The following is a 21,112-nucleotide window of genomic DNA, read 5'->3' as shown; positions in this document are numbered from 1 at the left end:
CCACGACAGACTGATGCAGAGCCCGCATCATTGCGGATGCCGCACCGATCCGCCTGTCGATCTCCCGCTCTATTCTTCCCTCACTCGTGAACAAGATCCCGAGATACTTGAACTCCTCCACTTGGAGCAGGATCTCGCTCCCAACCCTGAGAGGGCATTCCACCCTTTTTTGGCTGAGGACCATGGTCTCGGATTTGGAGGTGCTGATTCCCATCCCAGCCGCTTCACACTCAGCTGCGAACCAATCAAGAGAGAGATGAAGATCACGGCCTGATGAAGCAAACGGGACAACATGTATAAGAACTGTATGGTTAAAAGAACAAATATTACTTTAATTTGAGAAAACAGAATTATGCTTCAGAAAAAAAAGTAAATGTATTGTAATATATTTAGATATATATTCCTCAACACAATCTATATATATATAAAATTCTTTTCGCGTTTGAAACGGAAATGACGTATGACCGTGCGATATGGAAATTCCGTAAAAGTGGTAAACACAAACACACCGATCTATCCCATACAAGTGCACCCCGCATCGCCCTCTCCCAGCCCTCCAGTGCTGAGCCGTCCGCCGCCAGGTGCGTTCTCACAGAGAAAACTGCCACATAGTAACTTTTTTTAATTCGCAGTACTTGATAGTAGAACAGATGAACAAAACAGCTTTGCGTCTCTACTTTTTAACTGCGCCAAGCTGTAAACAATGTGAAGACGAGACTGCCTTCAACGGTGAGGGGTCATAAGAACAAAGTGGACGCTGGGAGGCGGGGAATGTCAGGCTTTTCCTCTGGGTTAACAGCTTCGCAGTTTCGGGCAGCGTCCTCTCTTCTTGCACTGTTTGTTCTCTTCAAGTGCCCCGTCAGCTCCTGGGATAGTGGAAATCTTTGCGAATAAGTGTAATCGGTGCTATCGATGCAGGACTCTCTTGGTAAATTGCGGTGCACGGCTACTTACTGTCCCTTAAAATGAATTCGGGTCACTAAAACCCCGCAACATTCAAGGTTGCTTTTGTAATGAATTCTTTTAATAAGATAGAGGGTTAACATCTAAAAAGATGTACCGACCTCTTCATGTTAACTATTGGACTTGGGAATTGTTTGGACCTTCTGCCCGTTAAGCACGGAAAGGCAGCATCCAGATTTCTCAGAATAATTTTTCTCTTAAATCACAGGCACATAGTGCAAGATTGTCAAGCAGGTATTTTGCTCAAAACCACTACAGTAGTACTTAGTGTATCTTTACTTCTTAAATGTTAATGTTTGACTGTTTAATAATTTATACACTTCTTATATCTTCTTCAAATTCTTTTATCAAAATGTTTTACTACTTAATAATTAATATTTATATAATTTCTGTGTTATTGTGAATGCTCTTTATTTGTTCAAAAATAACATTGGTAATTAACAAACTTATTTTATAAATACTACATTTTAGTTTTTTTCCCTTACACTCAGTGAGCGAAGCCACTTGTAATCAGCTAGTTTTTAAATAAAATATCAGTATTCTTAATTTATTAAGCTGCAGATTAGCTGGCTACATTTTTTTGTTTGCAGTTTGCACTTGTTTTTTATGGATGGGTCAATCAACATCAAATTTGAAATCAGTGCATTACCATGTAATATTTGTTTGGAAACACAATAATACCTTAGCTATCAAAATAAATAATAATAATAGATTTTATTTATATAGCACCTTTCCCATGCTCAAGGCACAAACAGCAGGTATATGTAACATTGGATACAGATGGTTCCTGAATAGAATCAGATGGATACAGGATATACAAAGGCATTAAATAGAATAAAAGACAATAAACCAGAGTAAATTCAATACTAAAAGAAAGCATAGAAAATAACATAATTTATGATATAAGACACACACAAATTATACTAAACATCTGGATAGAGAGGAAGACTGGAAGAGCAGACAGAATGTCAGGTTAAGTTAAATCCCTTCACGAACAGATGAGTTTTACGTGTTTCAGGTCTTAAATTTGTTATGAGAAACTGCATTTTTGGAGGTAGATTTAACAGAGTAGGAATATGAATACATATTGTAATGACTGGTAGGGGTGGAGGGTGTTTGGGCAGGAGTTATGGGGTCTGATGATGTCTGCCATTCTTTTACCTTGTCTGCCCTCCAATGCTGCTGCTGTGTTTGGTGACTAGCAGCTTCTTCTATTGGCTCCATGCATGTTCATCAGCATCATTTACTACTTAAGACATTCACACACAGAGACAACACAATCTAATTCATTCTGCCCCACTGTGAGAAGAGCCAAGCCAGTATCCCTAAGGAGACTTACTGGACTATTGGACTTCCACAGCAAAGAAGCATCTTTGAACTGTCTATCCAGTCCTTTGTCTGCCGCACTCTGCATCTGCTCCTAACATTGCCAGGTGTAACCCTAATGATTCTGCTACGTGACATTACTTTTCTTCCATTTCTACCCTCTTTATAATCTGCATCTTAGTTTCAAAAGAATGTTGCTTTATGTTTTTAAGATATACTGGGCAAATTATATTTATTAATTTCTAAAACTATTTTTTATAACTATAGCTCACATAAAATAACTAAATGCTCATGTATAATAAATTCACATTCTACAATGCACACAATATCAATGACAGACAACTTCCATTCTGTGTAAGGAAGTTGTTCATTGCCAGCACTTTAGTAGACTGGTCCTTGAAATTGCTCATTTGTCACATAGCATTTATGACATTGTCCTTTGTTATAAAGGAGCTTCATTCTCAGAGTATTTATTAACCTATGTATTACTGTACTCAAAATGACACTGCCATCTTTTCCATGCAGTTTAAACAATATATGTGTCTGTGGCCACTAAATTACTATCAAATTTATATTTAGAATTTGCTATATTTTTTAATTTATTGCAGGCTCTTATTCGATTACCAACATATATCTCCCAGTGTGAAGAAGTCCTTTGTTTTTTTGAGACCAGACCTGAAGACCTCAACCCACCGAAAGAGTAAGTACACTTCAGTAAACTGAAGAGTTTTGAGATGATACTAGATGGCATTCTCACTGTGACTTGAGAAGCAGAAATTCTATTTAAAATTGGCATACTTCTTCCATTAGATAGATAGATAGATAGATAGATAGATAGATAGATAGATAGATAGATAGATACTTATGCACTACCCAAAAGGATAAAATCTATGTTGTCCATGTTGAATGAGTGGGGACCCAAAAATTCCCAGAATTGTTTAAAAAAAAAAAAAAAAAAAAAATTTATTATACAACTTACAGCAAGCAATTCCCCTATAGTCGCAGTGAAAATACACCCCTTGAGATGTTATACAATTGTCTCAGTCCCAGTCTCAATTTAAATTTTGGGAACAAAAATGTCACAGGGAGTGAAGTCTGATGAAATTGAGACATGCAAGGCAACAACCATATTGTTTTTGGTCAAAAACTCTTTGATCGATAACATGGTGTGTGAACAGTTGCGCTCTCATGGTGCAGAATGCCTTTTTGTGTGTGCTGCTATTTCAGACATTTTTTTTTCCTGATGCTTTCCCCCAGACAGCTCAGCAGTTTAGTGTAATATTGCTGATTAACAGTCTAGTCATTAGTCAGTTAATTTTAAAAAAACACAATCATCGTTGCCTTGATATTTGATATGATCTGACATGCTTTTTTTTGGCTTGTAGAAAAAAATTGCTGAAGTTACCTGTGCAATTGTAGACTAAACATCAGAAACACGCACCTTGGTCAACTTAGCACAATGCCACTTGGCAGACTGTTTATAAAGACTTTAGGTATACAAAACCTAGGGGCATACTTGAGAACTTCTGCCTACTCCATGCTATTGACCAATTCCAGGGATTTTTTGATCCCCTCTTGTATATGTCACAAATACTACACTCTCATTGGAGAAGCAAAGAGGTATTTTTTTTTTTTTTTGTAAGGTCGGTAAGTTTTGATTTTTGTAATTGTTCTTCTGTAAAGCAATACTCACTAACACTGATGACAAGATGCTCCATGTAAGGTTAAATGTGTAAATGTGTAATGGTTCCGGGTCTATCAGATTTGATGGAATGGACATAACAGCCATTGGTTATAACCAATGCCTTTTTGATTTCCATTTACCACCACCTCTCCCAGTACGAGTGTAACCCAACCTGACAGTCTACTATAAAATAAAATGCTAACGTCTGTTTGTGTATGTTCAGTCCAAATGAGTAATCTGACTGGTCATTTTGGCTTTGGTGATGCAATCAAAAGAGAAAGTGCAAGTGTGAGACACATGAGGAGAAGTATAGGTGTATAAGGCATGCCTCTGAGAGTCTCCTTCAAAGTTGGGAAGTATAAAAAGTGGACAGGAGATAAGCAAGGCACCTTGAAATGACAGAGTCTGAGAAGCAGACCTAACAGGAACATGATCAAAAGAGGGAGTGTTAGGAAAGAGAGTTTCAGATATACTAGAATACTGCGAAAAGGTGCTGAAGGTACATGTAGGGCGAGATATATTAAATATTTTAAAATGTATTCAGTTACCTGTGTTTGACGGTAATGTGGCTAGTCAAAAATAAATCAAAAGCAAGCTTAAAATATTTAAGAGTACAATATTACATTCCTCAAAATGTATCTACCAACAATAATGCCTGTATTAAAAACAAAATACATGAAACACATTTCATTTGTCCCAAACCCCCATTTCCGACACCAGTATCTTAAATCCCTGTGTTGTCTTCGCTGATTGACTACATTTATGTGTATAGTGAGAAATCTGATAATACAAGTCATTTGTGGGGAAAATAGCCAAATAAAAGCATCGTTTCTTAACTTTTTGAGAGAGAGAGCACTGGGCCAAGCACCATTTTCATATTAATAGGAAAAGAAAAAATTACAAGTACAAATAAAAATAACAGGTAGAAATCAAAACACTACTAACAGGTTAATATAAGAATTATAGCTGAAATCAGATAGCTGGCAAGTCTCAAAACGCTTTAATGTCAAAGGTCCATATCAAATTTGATGACATATACTGTAGTCATATTGTATGGGAGGAGAAAAAAAACAAAACTTTAGCTGGTATGGATGCTGGACAAAGTAACCCACTAGAGACTCCAAGGTTAAAAGATTGCCCACCACATCATACAATTATACAGTGCTGAAATGTGATAAAGTTATTAAAGGTATTAATTACATACAATGAAAAGTATGAGAAAACCTGATACTACTACAAGTATCGTCCAAGAGATAGTATGTCAGATTACATGACTGAAAATCGCAGCCCATGTGACATTTAACGACTGAGCACTGATATTGAGTACAGTAATACTTGCCCCTTTCTGTGACAGCTGGTAGTGTGCTGCCTGACTGAGCCAGCGAAGTATGAAGTGTTAACAGCTGCAGCAGGTTCAGCACCAATCTCTTACCATCATTTCTTTTTTCTTTTCTGTTACGATATAAAATAGGAGCCATCTTACAGACAAGCTTCTCATCTGTTAGTGAGGTCCACAGCCTGATGGAGCTGATGCTGTGGTGGCATTGTGTAAAGGGTTAATAGCTGTTGTGTGTTCAGCAGCAGTCCCGGTCCTTTTTTTTCTTTTTACCATTCTGTCTTAGTACATAAAACACTTGACATTAGACAGAAGCACTTCTCTTCTATTTGTAAATTTCAAATAGTGTGTTCCTTATTCCTTGTCACAAATATTCTATGCAATATACTGCCACTGAGCACTCACTGTTTTCAGCTCTTGAATGTAAAGAGACCACTCCTCTGACCAAACAGAAGATCAAACCTGTTTGATTTGATCTCAGTCACAGTTGGTCTCAGTCATTAGGTATATCACATTAAGCAAGTGGCTTTATTGGAGCGAACTGCAGACAGGCTAAGATTATGTAAATGAAGGGTATAACTGAAAATCATTGGTAATGTTGTCTAATGTGACGTGGGCTTAATTTAAGCTGACCTCAGTGTCCTTTAAAAATTTTGATTTCTTGGCTCAGGGTAATTCACTACAATTGCTCCTACAGAGTTGAAAAACATAAAGAACAAACAAACCTGATTTTACCTTTACTGTGTATATAAAGCTGGACCACAGGTTACAAACTTTGCAAATTAACTTTGTCTCTGTATTATAAAAGAAAATCTTGCGACGAGACAAGACTTTTTTCCTGCAACGAGACGTGATCTTTTGAAGAAAGATCTTTTGAAGAGAGACACTTTTACGTCCCGCAAGACGGTCAAGTCACATCATACTTACAACATTTGGAAGCAAGTCCCGTGATACACATACAGAGCAGGTTAGAGATAATGGAAGTAGGAAAATTTGAAAGCCTCAAAAAAGTGAGAGTAAAGATCGCATTAATGCAAACAAACGGAAAATATTACTCAGTGAAATAACGGAACAGTGAAAAGAGATTGAATAGTGTTTGAGGATGTCTGGATGAGAAGAGAGACAAGGCAGTGAGACAAAAGGACAGCTGCTGTACAGGCTTTTAAACGTTTGATGCGCCGCATGAAATGCAGATCACACTGCAAGGCAGTAGCAGCAATCCAGCAGCTGATCGAGCAAAGAGGAGGTTAAAAAAAACTTATTTGTTTCCCTTTGTATCACCGTTTAAGAGGGGTTTTGGAGGAGCAGCCTCGTCTCCTTGGGGTGCATTCCGCCCCCCCCCCCTTTCACAATGGCGTGTAGTGCTGGTGGGGGAGGCCAGCGAAGTGCAGATCATGCGGCACGGCAGCAGCAGCAATCCAGCAGTTGATCGAGCCAAGAGGAGGTAAAAAAAAAAAAAAACTATTTGTTTCCCATTGTATCACTGTTTAAGAGGGGTTTTGGAGGAGCGGCCGCATCTCCTTGGGGTGCGTTCAGCCCCCCTCTTCACAATGGTGCGAAGCACTGGTTGGGGGGGAAAGGGGTTGGCAAGCGAAGCGAGCAGGGGTCAAAGCCCCCTAGTACTTAATTAAAGAAAACAGCAAATTTTGTGAGACAAAGGTGCCTATTCTGGCAGCATTAGCCGAAAGACAGAAGTCAACCCCTATTTACTGTGCAGTAAATTTAGTAGTTATATCTGTAGTACGTGGCAAATATGTGACTATTTTTTAAAAACTGTATGATGCCTTCATGATATACCATGTGGACAAGTGACTACAACATTTGAATTTCACCAGAAGGCTGCTAGTTCGGTTTACTGTATATGTGTTAATTAACTTTCCAGGGTTACACCTGTAAAAAATACAGCTGGTTTATGAATTCTGCACATTTTCTCCAGGTCTCTATGAGTTTTTTTAATTGCCACTACTTTTTCCACTCTTTAAGAGATGAGTTTGACTAGAGACTAAAAGATTTACCCACAGTATGACAGATTTTGTGTGTGTTTTTTGATGGACTGGTGCTCCAACCAGGGTTAGCTTCTACCCTATGCCTAGTGTTGCCAGAATAGTTTTTAGCTCCCTGCAATGCTGAAATCGATGAGCATGTTCGGATTCAGTGGGTTGGAAAATGGATGGATGGATGTATGTTAGAAAATGAATTCTTTTTTAGGATATTTCACACACTCTGGCCTGTTACAGATTATTACGGATATACCTAAAAAATTTTAAAGTATATACATATATTACAAAAATAAGTACAGAATTTTATCTTTACCATAAGTTGCTTAACTGTGTTGCTGGGCTCCAGAGAAGAGAAGCTTGTTTCTGTGGTAAGCCAGGGCTGCATGTCAGAATATAAACAAGCAGAGCTTTGTTCTTGTGCATTGATTGTCAGAAAGAGCTTCTTATGACACGCAGATTTAGAAGAGACTCCAGATGGCAGCTGCCAAGTCCCCTCCTTCCTACACCCTTGAGCTTTTGAACATGGTTTTGGACTTGGCATGTTATAGAGTTGTAGACCCCAATAAGTCAGCAAAGCAGCAAACATGTTCCATTTGCAAATTTCTGGAAGTTTCATTTTTTTCTCTCCAGAAGCACAGTGGACCTTACAGAACACTTTTGTCTTTAGTTTTTTCAACAGAAGACAACACCATTTATCAACAACAAAGACTCTGTTATTCCAGCTTATTTACAGACAGCCTTTGGCTTAAAGGTTTTGCAGCTTCATAAATTAACCATGCTACATAATTGCAATCAGCAAGGATAAAACACTGGGACACTGTGGATCTCTCCATGTTTGGTTTCAAGCTGATTGTCCAAGATGTGAATTGTATATCTATAAGGGGAGGAATGGAGGAAAATGTACTGCTGTGAATAAATTACATCTTGCAAATACATTGCATCACTATTTATAACACCTTTGTCCTGTAAGACTTTTCTGCCAACCAAAATTGCGTAAGATCCTATAAGGGATGCCAACCTGGCACAAACTAGCTAATGTAGTTTGTAAGCAGTAGAGGGGAAACCAGAGAAGCAGTTACAGACTGTCCACAAGGGGTGGGTGAGCTGGAGAGGTGTCTGTTAGGCAGCAAAAAATGTAAAAGTTATCTGCTGCCTGGCATGTTTTGTTTATCTTTCTGTTCATCTGACCAAGGTCATAATTAGCTAGGCCTGGACTACAGTCGCCATGCAATGGTTCAGACTAAAGAGTAATTTTTAGTCATGACGAGGTTGCAGGTTCAGATCCTATAGTAGCCTCACAATGTCATCCTGAACATTAAAATTCTACAGCAATGTGTTTCATGTAACCATTTCTTGGTCAGGATTAGCAAACCTCTAGATGTGTTAGCGAGGTCCCAGAGGGAAGGTGCTTCCTTGCTATCCATGTGAGCTTTTCTATTATCATGCGAAGCACTCATCTGCTGTCACTAATGTTGTCTTCTAGCAGCTCTTCCCAGCTGATTGATGCTGGCAGAGGTCGGCATATCTAAGGAGGCACTATTTATTTTGAAGCCTCCATTACTGGAATTGTAACAAAGGAGAAGGGCATTGCTTAGCCTGTATTAATGGGATTACATTTTACCTTCATTTCATCTTGTAATCTAATATCTAGACTTGCCCCTATAACTTTTATAAGGAGTAAAATATAGTGTGCCATATGTCTCTTGGGTTATTGGGTGCTGTCAAGTCTTGTATGACATTGTGGCTGATACAAATAATAAGATTCCTGAAGAAAAACAGATACAGCATATTCGTTTTTTTGGGGTTCACTGTTGCAAGACTCCTCACTTTTACATTTAGCACATCTGGTCAACACATAAGTTCTGTAGTTCATTAAATGGGTAAACACAAAGGGTCACTGTCAATCATCAACTACTGTAAAGCAGTACCCTCAATCAGAATGCTATTTAATGCTATCTCAACAACTGCACTAGACAGACCAAGCTCGCCTTTTCTAAAATTGTAAACCTAGCATGGTGGAATGACCTGGGGCCTCAATTACCCTTAAAGCCTGTGGTATTGGTAGTATTGTGCTTATGCATGTTGGCCTTGTCTAAAAGAATGGTGTTCATCAACAGGTGTTTGGTGGGTAAATGGCCTATGTAGCCTTTGTTGGCCTTAGCCTGAAGAATCCAGGAGGAGACCAGTGTAGTGACTCTAAGGGACGGTGCTTAGCTATTCAGGTACAAAAGTCAGATTGTCAATGTAATTAGCCCCGAAGTGACAGGGTACAGTTTTAGATGGTATCATTGAATGTGCTGCAAAAATCAGGATTAAATTAGACATGTAAATGATGGGTTCTCCATTGTTACAGTGGAAAACTGCTATGCATTTCAAAACTAAAGAAAAGGGAGTCCATAATTCACCTGGCAATGCCATCTTCACCCATGAGGGCACCCAATTCATGTTCTTGTATTATCCTAACCTCATTAGTATTTTCAGGTTTCAGGGTGGTAATGGCTGCTGTACTGAATTCTGCTATTTCCCTAGAATGCTTACGCAGTTTACCATGTTTTTCTGCCTTCATCTGTCTATTAAAATGGGGTAATTCCCCCTTGAGGGCATTGAATTTCAGGCTAAGTCATCATGCATGTAGACTTTGCACACATTCCGTGTCCATTAGGGTTTTGTCCTACACCATGAAAGTTTGTACACTGGCTGGAACATTATTTAGTGCTGCTCCCAAGTTTTCTGTCTCTATGGAGTCTGCACATATTTCCTGTGCCCATGTGATTTTCTGTGGGGACTCTAGTTTATTTCTAGGTGCATGCAGATTATTTTAGAACATACACTGCTATTTATAAAGTTGCATTCTCATGCCCAGTTGCTTTACAATTACAGATCTGTAGTACAAATATTTGCATGTGTGTGTTACAGTTGGAGCGCAGGCAGGCTAAGTGACCTCTTTAGCACCACACAAGAGACAGGGATTGAACTAGCAGCCTTCTGCTTATAAAGTCAATTATCAGGTTGACCTGCAGCTTTGGGAGTCTGAATATGTGTGAGTGCATGCATGCCCTGCTATGGGCAATCATTCTACCCATGATTGGTTCTTGTTTTGCACCTAGTATGGCTCCATCTCCATATTACCCAATAATGGAATCATCCATACCTTATTTATTATACCCATTTATCCAATTTGGATCATAGAGAGTTAAAGCTTTAGTCAGAAACAAACCCTGGGCAGGGGTGCCAGTCCACTGCAGAGATACCACAGAAGAATTAGTGATTTAACACACAGTAAAAAAAAAGGCTGGATACAACAGAATGTGAACTATGAACCATAAACACAACTGCAATGCACTGTAGTCCTCACAGGTGATATAGCATATATTGTACATAATGAAGTAAGAAACCATAACAAACAATACATTTTGAAAAAAGTTAAAAATAAAAGTTAACCTGTTAATTAACTGGTTGAACTGAAGCCAAAATGCACCAGTTCTGAATGGAGTCAAGGGATGATTTACACTGAGGAGTATCTGAATTGTGACCAGTAACCTTGAAGTGTCTGTTGGATATTTACTTATGTATTATTTTGGTGGAATACTATTATATTGTGTAATTTCTGCGTGTTCAGTAGCATCACTTGGACTCTCTGTGACTCTCGAAATTATTTCACTATTAAAGAAAAAAAGAATTGAAGCATGGGAAGCTGGACACCATTTTTGTGACCCTGTAATGCAATCAGTGTGTACTGAAAAATACAGTATATTGAAACTGATGAGATAAATGAGTAAAAGTAGTTATCTATCAGGCAGGCAGTTTTTTGTTTGCCAAGTGGTGTCTGTTTGTGATGTGACCTGCAAGGTTTATTTATACAGTCAATAGTTCATCTCCTGTCCTTTGTTGATTCTGAGGTTAAATATAAGTAAAACTGACCTGTGACTTGCAGAAAGCCTCATGTGAATGCAGTTATCCAGATTATATATCATTCTTTGGTAAATGGAGCAGTGGTTTACGTTTATATACTGAAGAATTCATGCTTGGGTGTTTCCAGTGTTGTAGGTTGTCTGTGAAATTCAGAATGGGGGTGTGATGAAAGCCCAAAATTAGGACAGTGTTTGGGGAGGCAGGTCAGTGAAGATCAAAGCTGCCAGTCTACTTTGGCCATTGTCTGATTTCCAATCAAAAATACACACACACACACACTCCCACACACACACACACGTTTGGCCGGTGTTAACGCAGTTAGAAAATACAGGTGGCAAGTGTAACCTCCTTGTTGTGTAAAACAAATTTCCAACTTGTAACACAGTAAATACTGATAGAAGTGAAACTATGGATCAATTCACATACTACAATACATAATCCTGACCAACCGGTGGCAATTTGCCAAGAAACAAAAATTGATTTAAGAGTTTATTCCAGCTGCTCTGGGTGAGTGGTGGTAACCAGCCTGAAACAGGGTACAAGTCCTTTGCAAAGCATCTAAAGTAAACCTTTACAACCTATGGAAAAGCTATACAAAACTAAAGAATAGAACTGCAGTACCTACCTTATAGGAGACACAAAGAAACATTACATTGGGGAATGAGTTTCATTTGCTTTACTTTCAGAGAAGAAAACAGAAGGGTCTGGCTGCTGACCTCCAGTGGCAGACCAGTCTGTGATTGCACTTAAAGTACTCATATGTTAAATATACTGTAATTATTTTGCGAGATGATGTGAGGGTCCTATGCTGGTGTTGCCTCAGAGGCATCTGCAAATGGAGTATCTGACAAACTCTGTTGATTTCTGTTACTAAGTTTCTTAGAGGCATCTGTCGATCTTTTCTTAATCATGTGTCACAAAAAAAGAGATTTCCTCTACAGTAAATTTAAAAAGAGTAAACTGCCTTTTTTATTGAAGCTGTATACCCATTAATTTATGATATTAGGCTTTATTAGAAAATGCAGCTACACTTTATGTATTTGTTTATGCTCAGTATATATATCTGCCTTTACATACAAAACATACATTTATCCACTAGACCATAGTTTTAGCTTTGGGACCCATTAAACAAAACATTTTTAATCTTTGATGGGATCTACCATTAGAGGTCTGCAGCCAGACTATGTCAGAAGAGTAAAGTAACTTTATGGCAGTAAGTTTTAGATTTGGCTTTAAAAACTATCCTCAATATTATTTTCTTCAGGTAGTGGCACACATGTTCAAAGCGTGTGCCTGGTGATTGGCATCTTCTCCATATCCACATGGCTTTATTTCTAGGTACCCCAGTTACCTTTTAGAATTCCTAAGATGCAAGTTGAAGTAGTTGTCAAATCGAAGCTGGACTGGCATAAGTGAATGTGCACTCTGGTAGACTGGCATCTCTTTCAGAGCTGACGGTTCTTGGTTATATAAGGTGTGTAGAGTATGCATCCACAGATGATTAAGAAGAGGCTTGCACCACAAAAATCTAATTGAATAAGTAAGTGTGTTTGTAAAGAAGGCCACAGGCTAAAGTGCACATGTGTAGTCAATGAATTACTAAACATTAACAGACATCACAAAATAACATATTACATGTCTGCAACTGCTCCTCTATATAAATTGCCAGGCTCCAGAATACTGAGTGAGTGTGTGATTTGGTTTTATGAGAATAATGAATGATATACTGTAAATAATCCTACCCAGTTAATTCAACACAAATGCTGTAATACTCACTATGAATCAGTGTCAACACACAGCACACAACCCTCTGGCAGAAGGCTAGATCTCTCATAGCGATCAAGATTGTTACAGGCCTGCCAGACAGTACTGGAGCTTGGGTAGTGTCCCTATTGCTCTGTCACACCATTTATGGAAGGAGGGAAACACCAGCCATTAGGCTCATGAATAGTTCATAATGAACAAGTATGAGCTTGGTTACGGTAGTGATCCCTACATTTCAGTATAATGATTCTTTTAGAGGGTAGCCAAAAACTGCAGGAAAGACAATTACAAATGGTCCCAAATGTGTCACACCATCTATAGTTCAATGTTCTTGGAGTAGCTTTTTATTAGAATTTACTGTGGTTGGAATGTTTTATTTTAGATTTTTGAAGTGTACAGACACAAGGGTATTTACAATGCCAGAAGAAGAATGAGTATAAATAATAATTTAAATGAAAAGAAAGCAGCTAAGGTTAATTGGCCACAAAAAGGTTGTTGGTGAAAATTAATGTTTTTATTTAGTATATGGCAAACAGCATTTGAAAGGCACAAATTCACCCTTAAGGTTTTTTTTTTTTTTTTTTTGCAATGTTTTCAGTACCTGTGATGGACCATGGGGGTTCTTCCTGTAGGCAATCCAGTTGCCTCTTACTTTGCAAAGATGTGCATTATAGGTTCATCTGGGACCCTCAATTGGCCTTTTGAGTGATTTGATGTATTTATGATTGTGTAATAAATAGACAGGTGGTGTGAGGAACCTTATCAGACTTGGCTGATATTAAACAGTGGTGTTCCACAGGGGTCAGTGCTAGGGATGCTGCTATTTTTTAAAAATATAAATGATTTAGATAGGAATATAAGTAACATGGTGGTTAAGTTTGCAGATGATACCAAAATAGTTGGATTGGCAGATAATTTGTAATCCATTAAATCATTACAGGTGGACTTGGACTGCATACAGGCTTGGGCAGATTTGTGGCAGATGAAATTTAATGTCAGTAAATATTAAGTATTACACAAAGGAAGTAAAATGTTAGGTTTTTAATACACAATGTGAGGTCTGAAAATTGAGAGTATACCTTATGAGAAGGATTTTGGAGTCGTAATGGACTCTGCACTATAAACTTCCCGACAGTGTTCAGAAGCCATTAAGAAGGCAAACAGAATGTTAGATTATAAAGCACGATGTGTGGAGTACAAGTCCAAGGAGGTTATTCTCAAGCTTTATAACACACTGGTGAGGCCTCATCTGGAGCTCTGTGTGTAGTTTTGTTCTCCAGGCTACAAAAAGCACATAGCAGCGCTAAAAAAGGTCCAGAGAAGAGCAACTAGGCTGATTCCAGGGCTAAAGGGGATGAATTATGAAGAAAGACTAAAAGAGCTGAGCCTTTACAGTTTAAGCAAAAGAAGTTTAAGAGGTGACATGATTGAAGTGTTTAAAAGTATGAAGGGAATTAGTACTGTGTATCAAGACTATTATTTTAAATTGAGTTCATCAAGAACATGGGGACACAGTTGGAAACATGTTAAGGGTAAATTTCACACAAACATTAGGAGTTTTTTTTTTTTTTTTTACACAGAGAACCATAGACACTTGGAATAAGCTACCAGGTAGCATAGTACACTGTAAGACTTTAGGAACTTTCAAAACTTGACTTTTAGAAGCATGAAGTGGATAGGACTGGCAAGCTTTGTTGGGCTGAGTGGCCTGTTCTCATCTAGACTAGTCTAATATTCTAACGTGTCCTATAATAGACTGGCTCCCTGCCCTGGATTTGTTCCTGCCTTGTATCTGCAGCTGTCCTGGTAGGAGTCTGAATCTTCTCGTCATGTCCTTGTAGGTTTTCTCTAAGTAATCAACTTTTCTGTCACATGCAAGAAACATGTGAGTTATGTCAACAGAGGAGTCTAATTTGGGTCTTTGAGTGATTTAAGTGTTTATACTAAGATGAATTGCTGTGATTCAGTGAAATCTTGGCAAGTTTGTGCAAGAATGTTAATGCAGAATGAGCAGTGTTTAGCTTTACATCTGTGTAATGTTGTCTATAGTTTTAAGATTTAATTATTATGACTGATCTTTCATTTTAATATTATATTACTTTGCTTTCTGCAGCATGTCTCGTGGTTTTCAAGGGAAATCCACAAGAATTGGGAGCAAATGTCTTTTATGCATACAATTAATATTTCTTCATTCTTATGTCCCATTGACTTGAATTTTTTATGTGTGAAGTGATGTTGTTACAATATTTACAGTTGTAGTCAAAAGCCTTAATGTTCGCTTGAACAGGAGTAGTTCTCATTTGCCTCTAGAGCAAAGGTGGGCAAACCTTTGGTGGCATGCCAAATTGTCAATAGTAACTCTTACAATGGGCAAAATAATACCTTTATTTATTTATTTTTATTTCGCCTTATACAATTTCTTGTATTAGGAATTTGTTAGTTTTCGCATACCCCTTGGGGTCAGAGCACAGGGTCAGCCATTGTACAGCACCCCTGGAGCAATTACAGGTTAAGGGTCTTGCTCAAGGGCCCAGCAGAGTAGGATCTCTTTTGGCAGTGACGGGGATTCGAACCGGCAACCTTCTGGACACCAGCGGAGATCCTTAGCCTCAGAGACACCACTCTGCCCTATATGTCTATATACCCAGGCAATCTACCTCATGTTAATGCCAAAAAATGTAAAAATAATGTGTATTTGCTGTTAAGTTTCTATTCTTGTTTGTAGTAATTTTCACTTTTTAAAAGAACTGTTCGCAACTATATGTGCTACGAATTAATGCTACAGCAGACTTGAAAAGTCTTGGAAACAAATCCGTAGTCATGTAGTATCTGTGGAAATCAAGCACATAAACTGTGTTACTTCTAGAACATTGTCCACATTAACAACTAAAGGAGATGTTAAAAAAATTAAAAATCGCAAAATCTGTCTTGCCAATCCTGAAAGTGAGATTGAAATTCACAATGAAGGATGGCAACCTGAGCAGTGTATGTGTCAAAGTCCTGACTTCTGTCTGAACACTGGCCTTTAAAATTGGGAGAATGAACAGGTTTTTGTTGTTGCAGTTGGCTCAAATTATTGTAAAGTTTGAAGAGTAGAGAAAAGGATAAAATTAAAAGCACTATACCAAAATGGAAATGAACTCACTTGGAAAGCCATTAATTATCTTTCTCTTCTGACTCGGTGATGAAGTATCTGAAAAATACTCAAAGTGCCTGAAGGCATGGTGAGGATGCTGTTGCTGGTAGGCACATTTTACTTTTGTCTCATGAAACACATGATTTGAAAGAACAGGAATAACCCATTTCTGTTGATCTGCTACTGGAAAACTGTTCTCTTTTTAGTTGCCTTGTTTTACATTTGAGAAAGGCGCCCTTTATATTGATTTGTGTATAAGACCCAGAGTCACACCTGAAGCTTCTCCTCTGGGAGGGGTGGGGGTGTATAGCGCTGCCAACAAATCAATTGCAAAATCAGCCACATGCAAAGTCAAATTCTTAAAAAACACACATGCAAGAAGCTAAAAACATTCACACTTCAGCACTGCAGACTATCTGTATTTGTGTTATCTTTTTGGATGATACCACATGACAACATGTTATAGTCACACCAGCAAACTGAAGCTCCATTTTGTTAAGAACACCAAACATGGACCATATTTCTATGAGAAGACCATAGACCCTTCATTCCTGTGCCACCAACTGGATGTAGCCCATTAGATGTACTTTGCCCACCCATGCTCTGGAAACTAACAGGGTTTCTTTCACCTTCTTGATTATGGTTGAGTGGGCAACAGGGGTGGTGAGTGAAAAGAGCTGTATGTAGGCAATGAAAGCATATTTACTCTATTAAGGGATATGCAGAGTAATATAAGATGAGCAAGGGGAGTTTTATGTATTGTCACATAAGCTTTATGATACTACGAGACAATATACATTTTCTTAGCTTGATTTTTGTCTGAAAAGATGAGTTCCTGTTACTACTAATATACTTAGTTCACATTTTTAACATTAAGAGTAGGATGCAAAAAATATGATATTTACAAAGTGATCAGATGATCTTCCAGTGAAGATAAAAGTAGACTTCTATAATTAAATGAGGAACCTGTGCATTTGTAGGTTAAAGTTGTTAATGTTAATATGCCATAGATATTCCTGTTAAGAGGAGAGAGTAGTTTATAAAGAGTTTTAAAAAAAAGTGTGTAAAAATATTCCTGTTGCCGTAGCTGAGTGAGACTTATCAAGTTTATGTTACCTGCTCCAAAGAGACACTGTAGGACCAGTCTCTGATAATGCCATTCTTTTGTCTTTTTTTCTAGTGAACCAATTGGAAAAAAGAAGTCTGGTAAGTGTGTATTTTTTCACTTTTTCACACAATATGTACATCTTTTTCTCCTGTCCCTTCTTTTCTTTTCCATTATGATAGTCTTGTTTGCAAAATAAGTATATATATTTCTTTAATGAAGTCTTTTTTTGAATACTTTTTTAATTAGGTGAAAGTGTTGTTTTCAACATTTGTGTACTTCTATTTGTGAATGCTATGAAAAAAAAGGAATGGCTTAGTACGCCTATAAAGCCAAACCAGTGACAGGTATTTTTGTATGGTGTATTGGTGTATAACTGTAGGGGATGTGCATATATTTAGACTATAAAATGACTGATTTTACAGATTTTTTCCTTTGACATTTTTGCCTTTATTATAAATATCTGGGCAAATATGGATGTTATATAAAGCAGCATATTAAGTTAAGCTTTAATTTGAAACACATATACCTTTTATGTATAGTATAAGATTACTTTTGTATAAATTTTCATGTTATGTGTAAATGTAATAAAATTCACCCATCTCACCCATTCTCACCCATCTTAAACAATTCATGATTGCCTGCCTTGCTAATCACCAATGAATCAAACATTGGTTTCTTTGGGATTCAAGAGGAATACAATTGCCGAGAGTGTACAAACACAGATAATCAAGAAACTGAACCCTACAACAGCCCTACACACTACACCATCATGCTGTCCTAAAAGTAGAAGAATGCATGTTCAAAAAAAATATTTTTTGTACTTTATATACACTAAGTAAATTAGATTTACCACTGTATCTGATCAAAATTCATTTAACATGCAACTGGTCTTTATGTTCATGTGGAAATGTCTACCTATTACAACAACTCTGGTGCTTATTTTATCTTTGTACATTTAAAGAAAATTATCTCTTGATTTTAAAATATTGTACTCTGAACATGCAGACCAAATCCTTAATATTCACCTCTTACCTAAATACTGTGGGTTCTAATGTAAGCAATTACAGTACTAAAATGAAATTACTGTATGTATTTGAGTATACTCTGTAATACATGATGTTTAGATATGCAAATATAGAATTTCGCCTTACTCTGTACATTTAACAAAACTACTGCTACTACTAGTGTTTCACTTTACTAGAGACAGCATGGCTAGTGGTTTGGGTCGACTGTCCCTCTTTTCAGAGCTGCACTGTAGACAAGAAGTGTGAGACAGGTAGCAAGGGCGAGCAAACTCACAGGTGAGCCAAGTTGTGAGTCTTTCTTCACTCTTTTTGGGGCCAGTGAACAGCCTGTCGCTTATGCTTCTGATTATACTTATGGTGAAGGTCTAAGAACATTGAGCTGACAGCAAGAGGTCTGTCAGGAATGCTGCTAATATACAGAAATAAATAAGTGCTTCCATCAACTTATTTTCAGTGTGATTTTAAATAGTATATTGAGTGGTTATAAACAAAAAGCAACACATTTTAGCATTTTCAGTCTTAAAGTTACTTTTAATGTTTGTCAATAGGCAATATTCAGCTCTGTAAACTTCCCAAATATTCTCTCACTTGTTCATTTTATGTAATTACAGATGTAACAGCTAGTAAGGATCTTTTTCTTTTTAAAATGTTCACGTACATGGACTTTATAAAAGGCCCTCTAATCTGCATTCAATTTGCTAAGTAGGTCCTGCACAGGTTGCACATTTGTAGTAGTAGTTATAATAATAATAAATGTTATTTATATGGCGCCTTTCCCATGCTCAAGACACTTAGTAGACATATTAGTGGTAGTATTATCAGAGTACAATGAAATTCTTACTTGCATGTCCAACAAATATGCAACCAAATTTGCCACTCTCCAACGCCATGGTTAAACAGAATGTATTAAAATTTTTAACTTCAACTTAGTTAATAAAAAACACAAATTAGCTTACCTGATATACTCCTTACTCATTTTTCTATTTGCCCATTACCTGAATCCTTGTGTGAAAACACCATGAGAAAACCACCAGTGATATTCTTTAAAGACAGATGCCTTGCTTAATACCACAGAAATCAAATACAAGAGAAGAACTCAAAGTATCACAAAAAAGGGAATTTTAAAATCTGTTCTCACATATCATAGATTCATATGCTTTGCTCTCTACCTGTTTTCTCAAGGATTTTCCCTTAAAACAAACAATACCACTGTGATATGAATGTTTAAAGGTACTGATTACTGAAATTACTGAAAAGCAATAAACCAACACAAATCATCACATATAACGCATCGTTATCTACAGTATAAGAAAATAACAAAAATCTAACGTAAACATACAATAGTTTACAAAATCAGTTTAGAAATCTGTGCGCAACCAACTGTTGGTTGGCATATTTTAAAACTCCTTCACAGGACTACTACAAAAAAATTAAAGAAAAAAATCTAATAATATATGCAATTCATAACTGCCCCCTAACTATTCACTATTTCACTATTCACTAACTATTTTTAGGTCTCTGGAACTGTAATGTATTTAAAAAATAATGAATGAGTATTGTTACTGAGATGGATATATATTTTTATATCAGATTTACAGTTCACTAACAAAATATATAAGTATTCCTTCTTCATAGGCATGGCTTTGGTCAAATTAAATTACTGTATAAAAGTAATATCATAGTAAATTACTGTATATACAGTAATATCAGGGCTTACCTGTAATGCTAGTTTACACTGATTAATTGAAATCAGTTTTTTTTTTTACTGTTTACTTTTATCAAGCTTGAACTTACATGAAAATGCACAATTTATTGGCATTGAAATCTATGTCAGTCAAGAAATATCCACAATTATGATTAAGTGTGAGGACTTATTTGAAAGAATCCAATTTCCACCACTGTAATTCCTAGTTAATTCTATAAAGGAAACAAAATCCAACAACAGTTAATATTTACTCACCTTTAACGTATTTAAACAGGTAAGTCTGGTGGTATTTAACTTCAATTAAAAAGCAAGACCCCAGAGTTTAATTGGATATATTCAATAAATATCCATGACATTAGAAAAAGAATAATTGCTAATCTTAGAAACTGCAATTTATATGAAATCATCTTTAACTTATATTTGCTTCAATTTCTTTGTCAAAAAACTTCATTTGACTTGCATCATGTTACTTTTCCTTATACCTGCTTTCATTCATTTTCCTTTATTAGGGTTTGTCCAGAGAGCGTCATCTTTCCTAAAGAGAGGTAGTACTACCACTTGCTTGGCCCTGCTCTCATTTTCTTTTTTCTGCGCAACCGATTTTTGCTTAATCAATCTGATTTGGCCTATAGTAAAATTAGAACTTGAACCTCAAATAAATAAATAAATAAAATGATACATTCCCCCACGATCACTCCCCCACAAACTTGCTGACTAGAAAATGGACTGGGTCTACTTTGCTGCTCCTTCACTCTGGTGTGGTGTCATTGCATGGCCAGTATAAGTATTGCACCCTGACAAGATTTTTAGGACAGCTCCAAAATCACTTCTAATGATCTTGGCTTTTGGGGAAGTTTGACCTCTCTTCTTTTAATATGACGACTGTTCATTTCATACAGTAATTTGCCATTTTATGTTTTCTGTGTTGCATTATGTTTTTTCACATTTTTGATGATTGTGATTTGTATGAAGTTGAGCTAAATATAGTTTGCTCTATTTTAGACTTTTTTTAAGAAACAACGGGTTGGATAATGACTGACTGACTGACTTTTCTTTGTTGTGCATTTTGATGTCCTTCAGACTTTAAGTAGAAGATGGGAGTCCAGAACTCTGTCTCTATTTCATATTTTTTTTGCTGTTCTTTACTTTCTTC

The 21,112-nt window shown here is 37.0% G+C and overlaps 1 protein-coding gene across 4 annotated transcripts in view; it reads left to right on the top strand.

The window, feature by feature from the left end:
* Nucleotides 1–21,112, top strand: part of sh3pxd2b (SH3 and PX domains 2B) — a 146,292-nt gene that overhangs the window by 85,862 nt on the left and 39,318 nt on the right. For 2 of the 4 annotated variants that reach the window (XM_051933345.1, XM_051933348.1), the window contains exons 5-7: nucleotides 2,898–2,989; nucleotides 17,302–17,327; nucleotides 20,469–20,504. In XM_051933345.1, the coding sequence (XP_051789305.1) occupies nucleotides 2,898–2,989; nucleotides 17,302–17,327; nucleotides 20,469–20,504 (154 nt within the window). The remainder of the gene's footprint in view (nucleotides 1–2,897; nucleotides 2,990–17,301; nucleotides 17,328–20,468; nucleotides 20,505–21,112) is intronic. The other 2 variants (XM_051933346.1, XM_051933349.1) reach the window with 1 other exon arrangement.

Source organism: Erpetoichthys calabaricus, chromosome 11, assembly GCF_900747795.2.
Source record: "Erpetoichthys calabaricus chromosome 11, fErpCal1.3, whole genome shotgun sequence".
In the NCBI taxonomy this organism is placed as follows: domain Eukaryota; kingdom Metazoa; phylum Chordata; class Cladistia; order Polypteriformes; family Polypteridae; genus Erpetoichthys; species Erpetoichthys calabaricus.
Note: the sequence above shows the minus strand (reverse complement) of the source record. Positions and strands in the feature narration are given on the sequence as shown.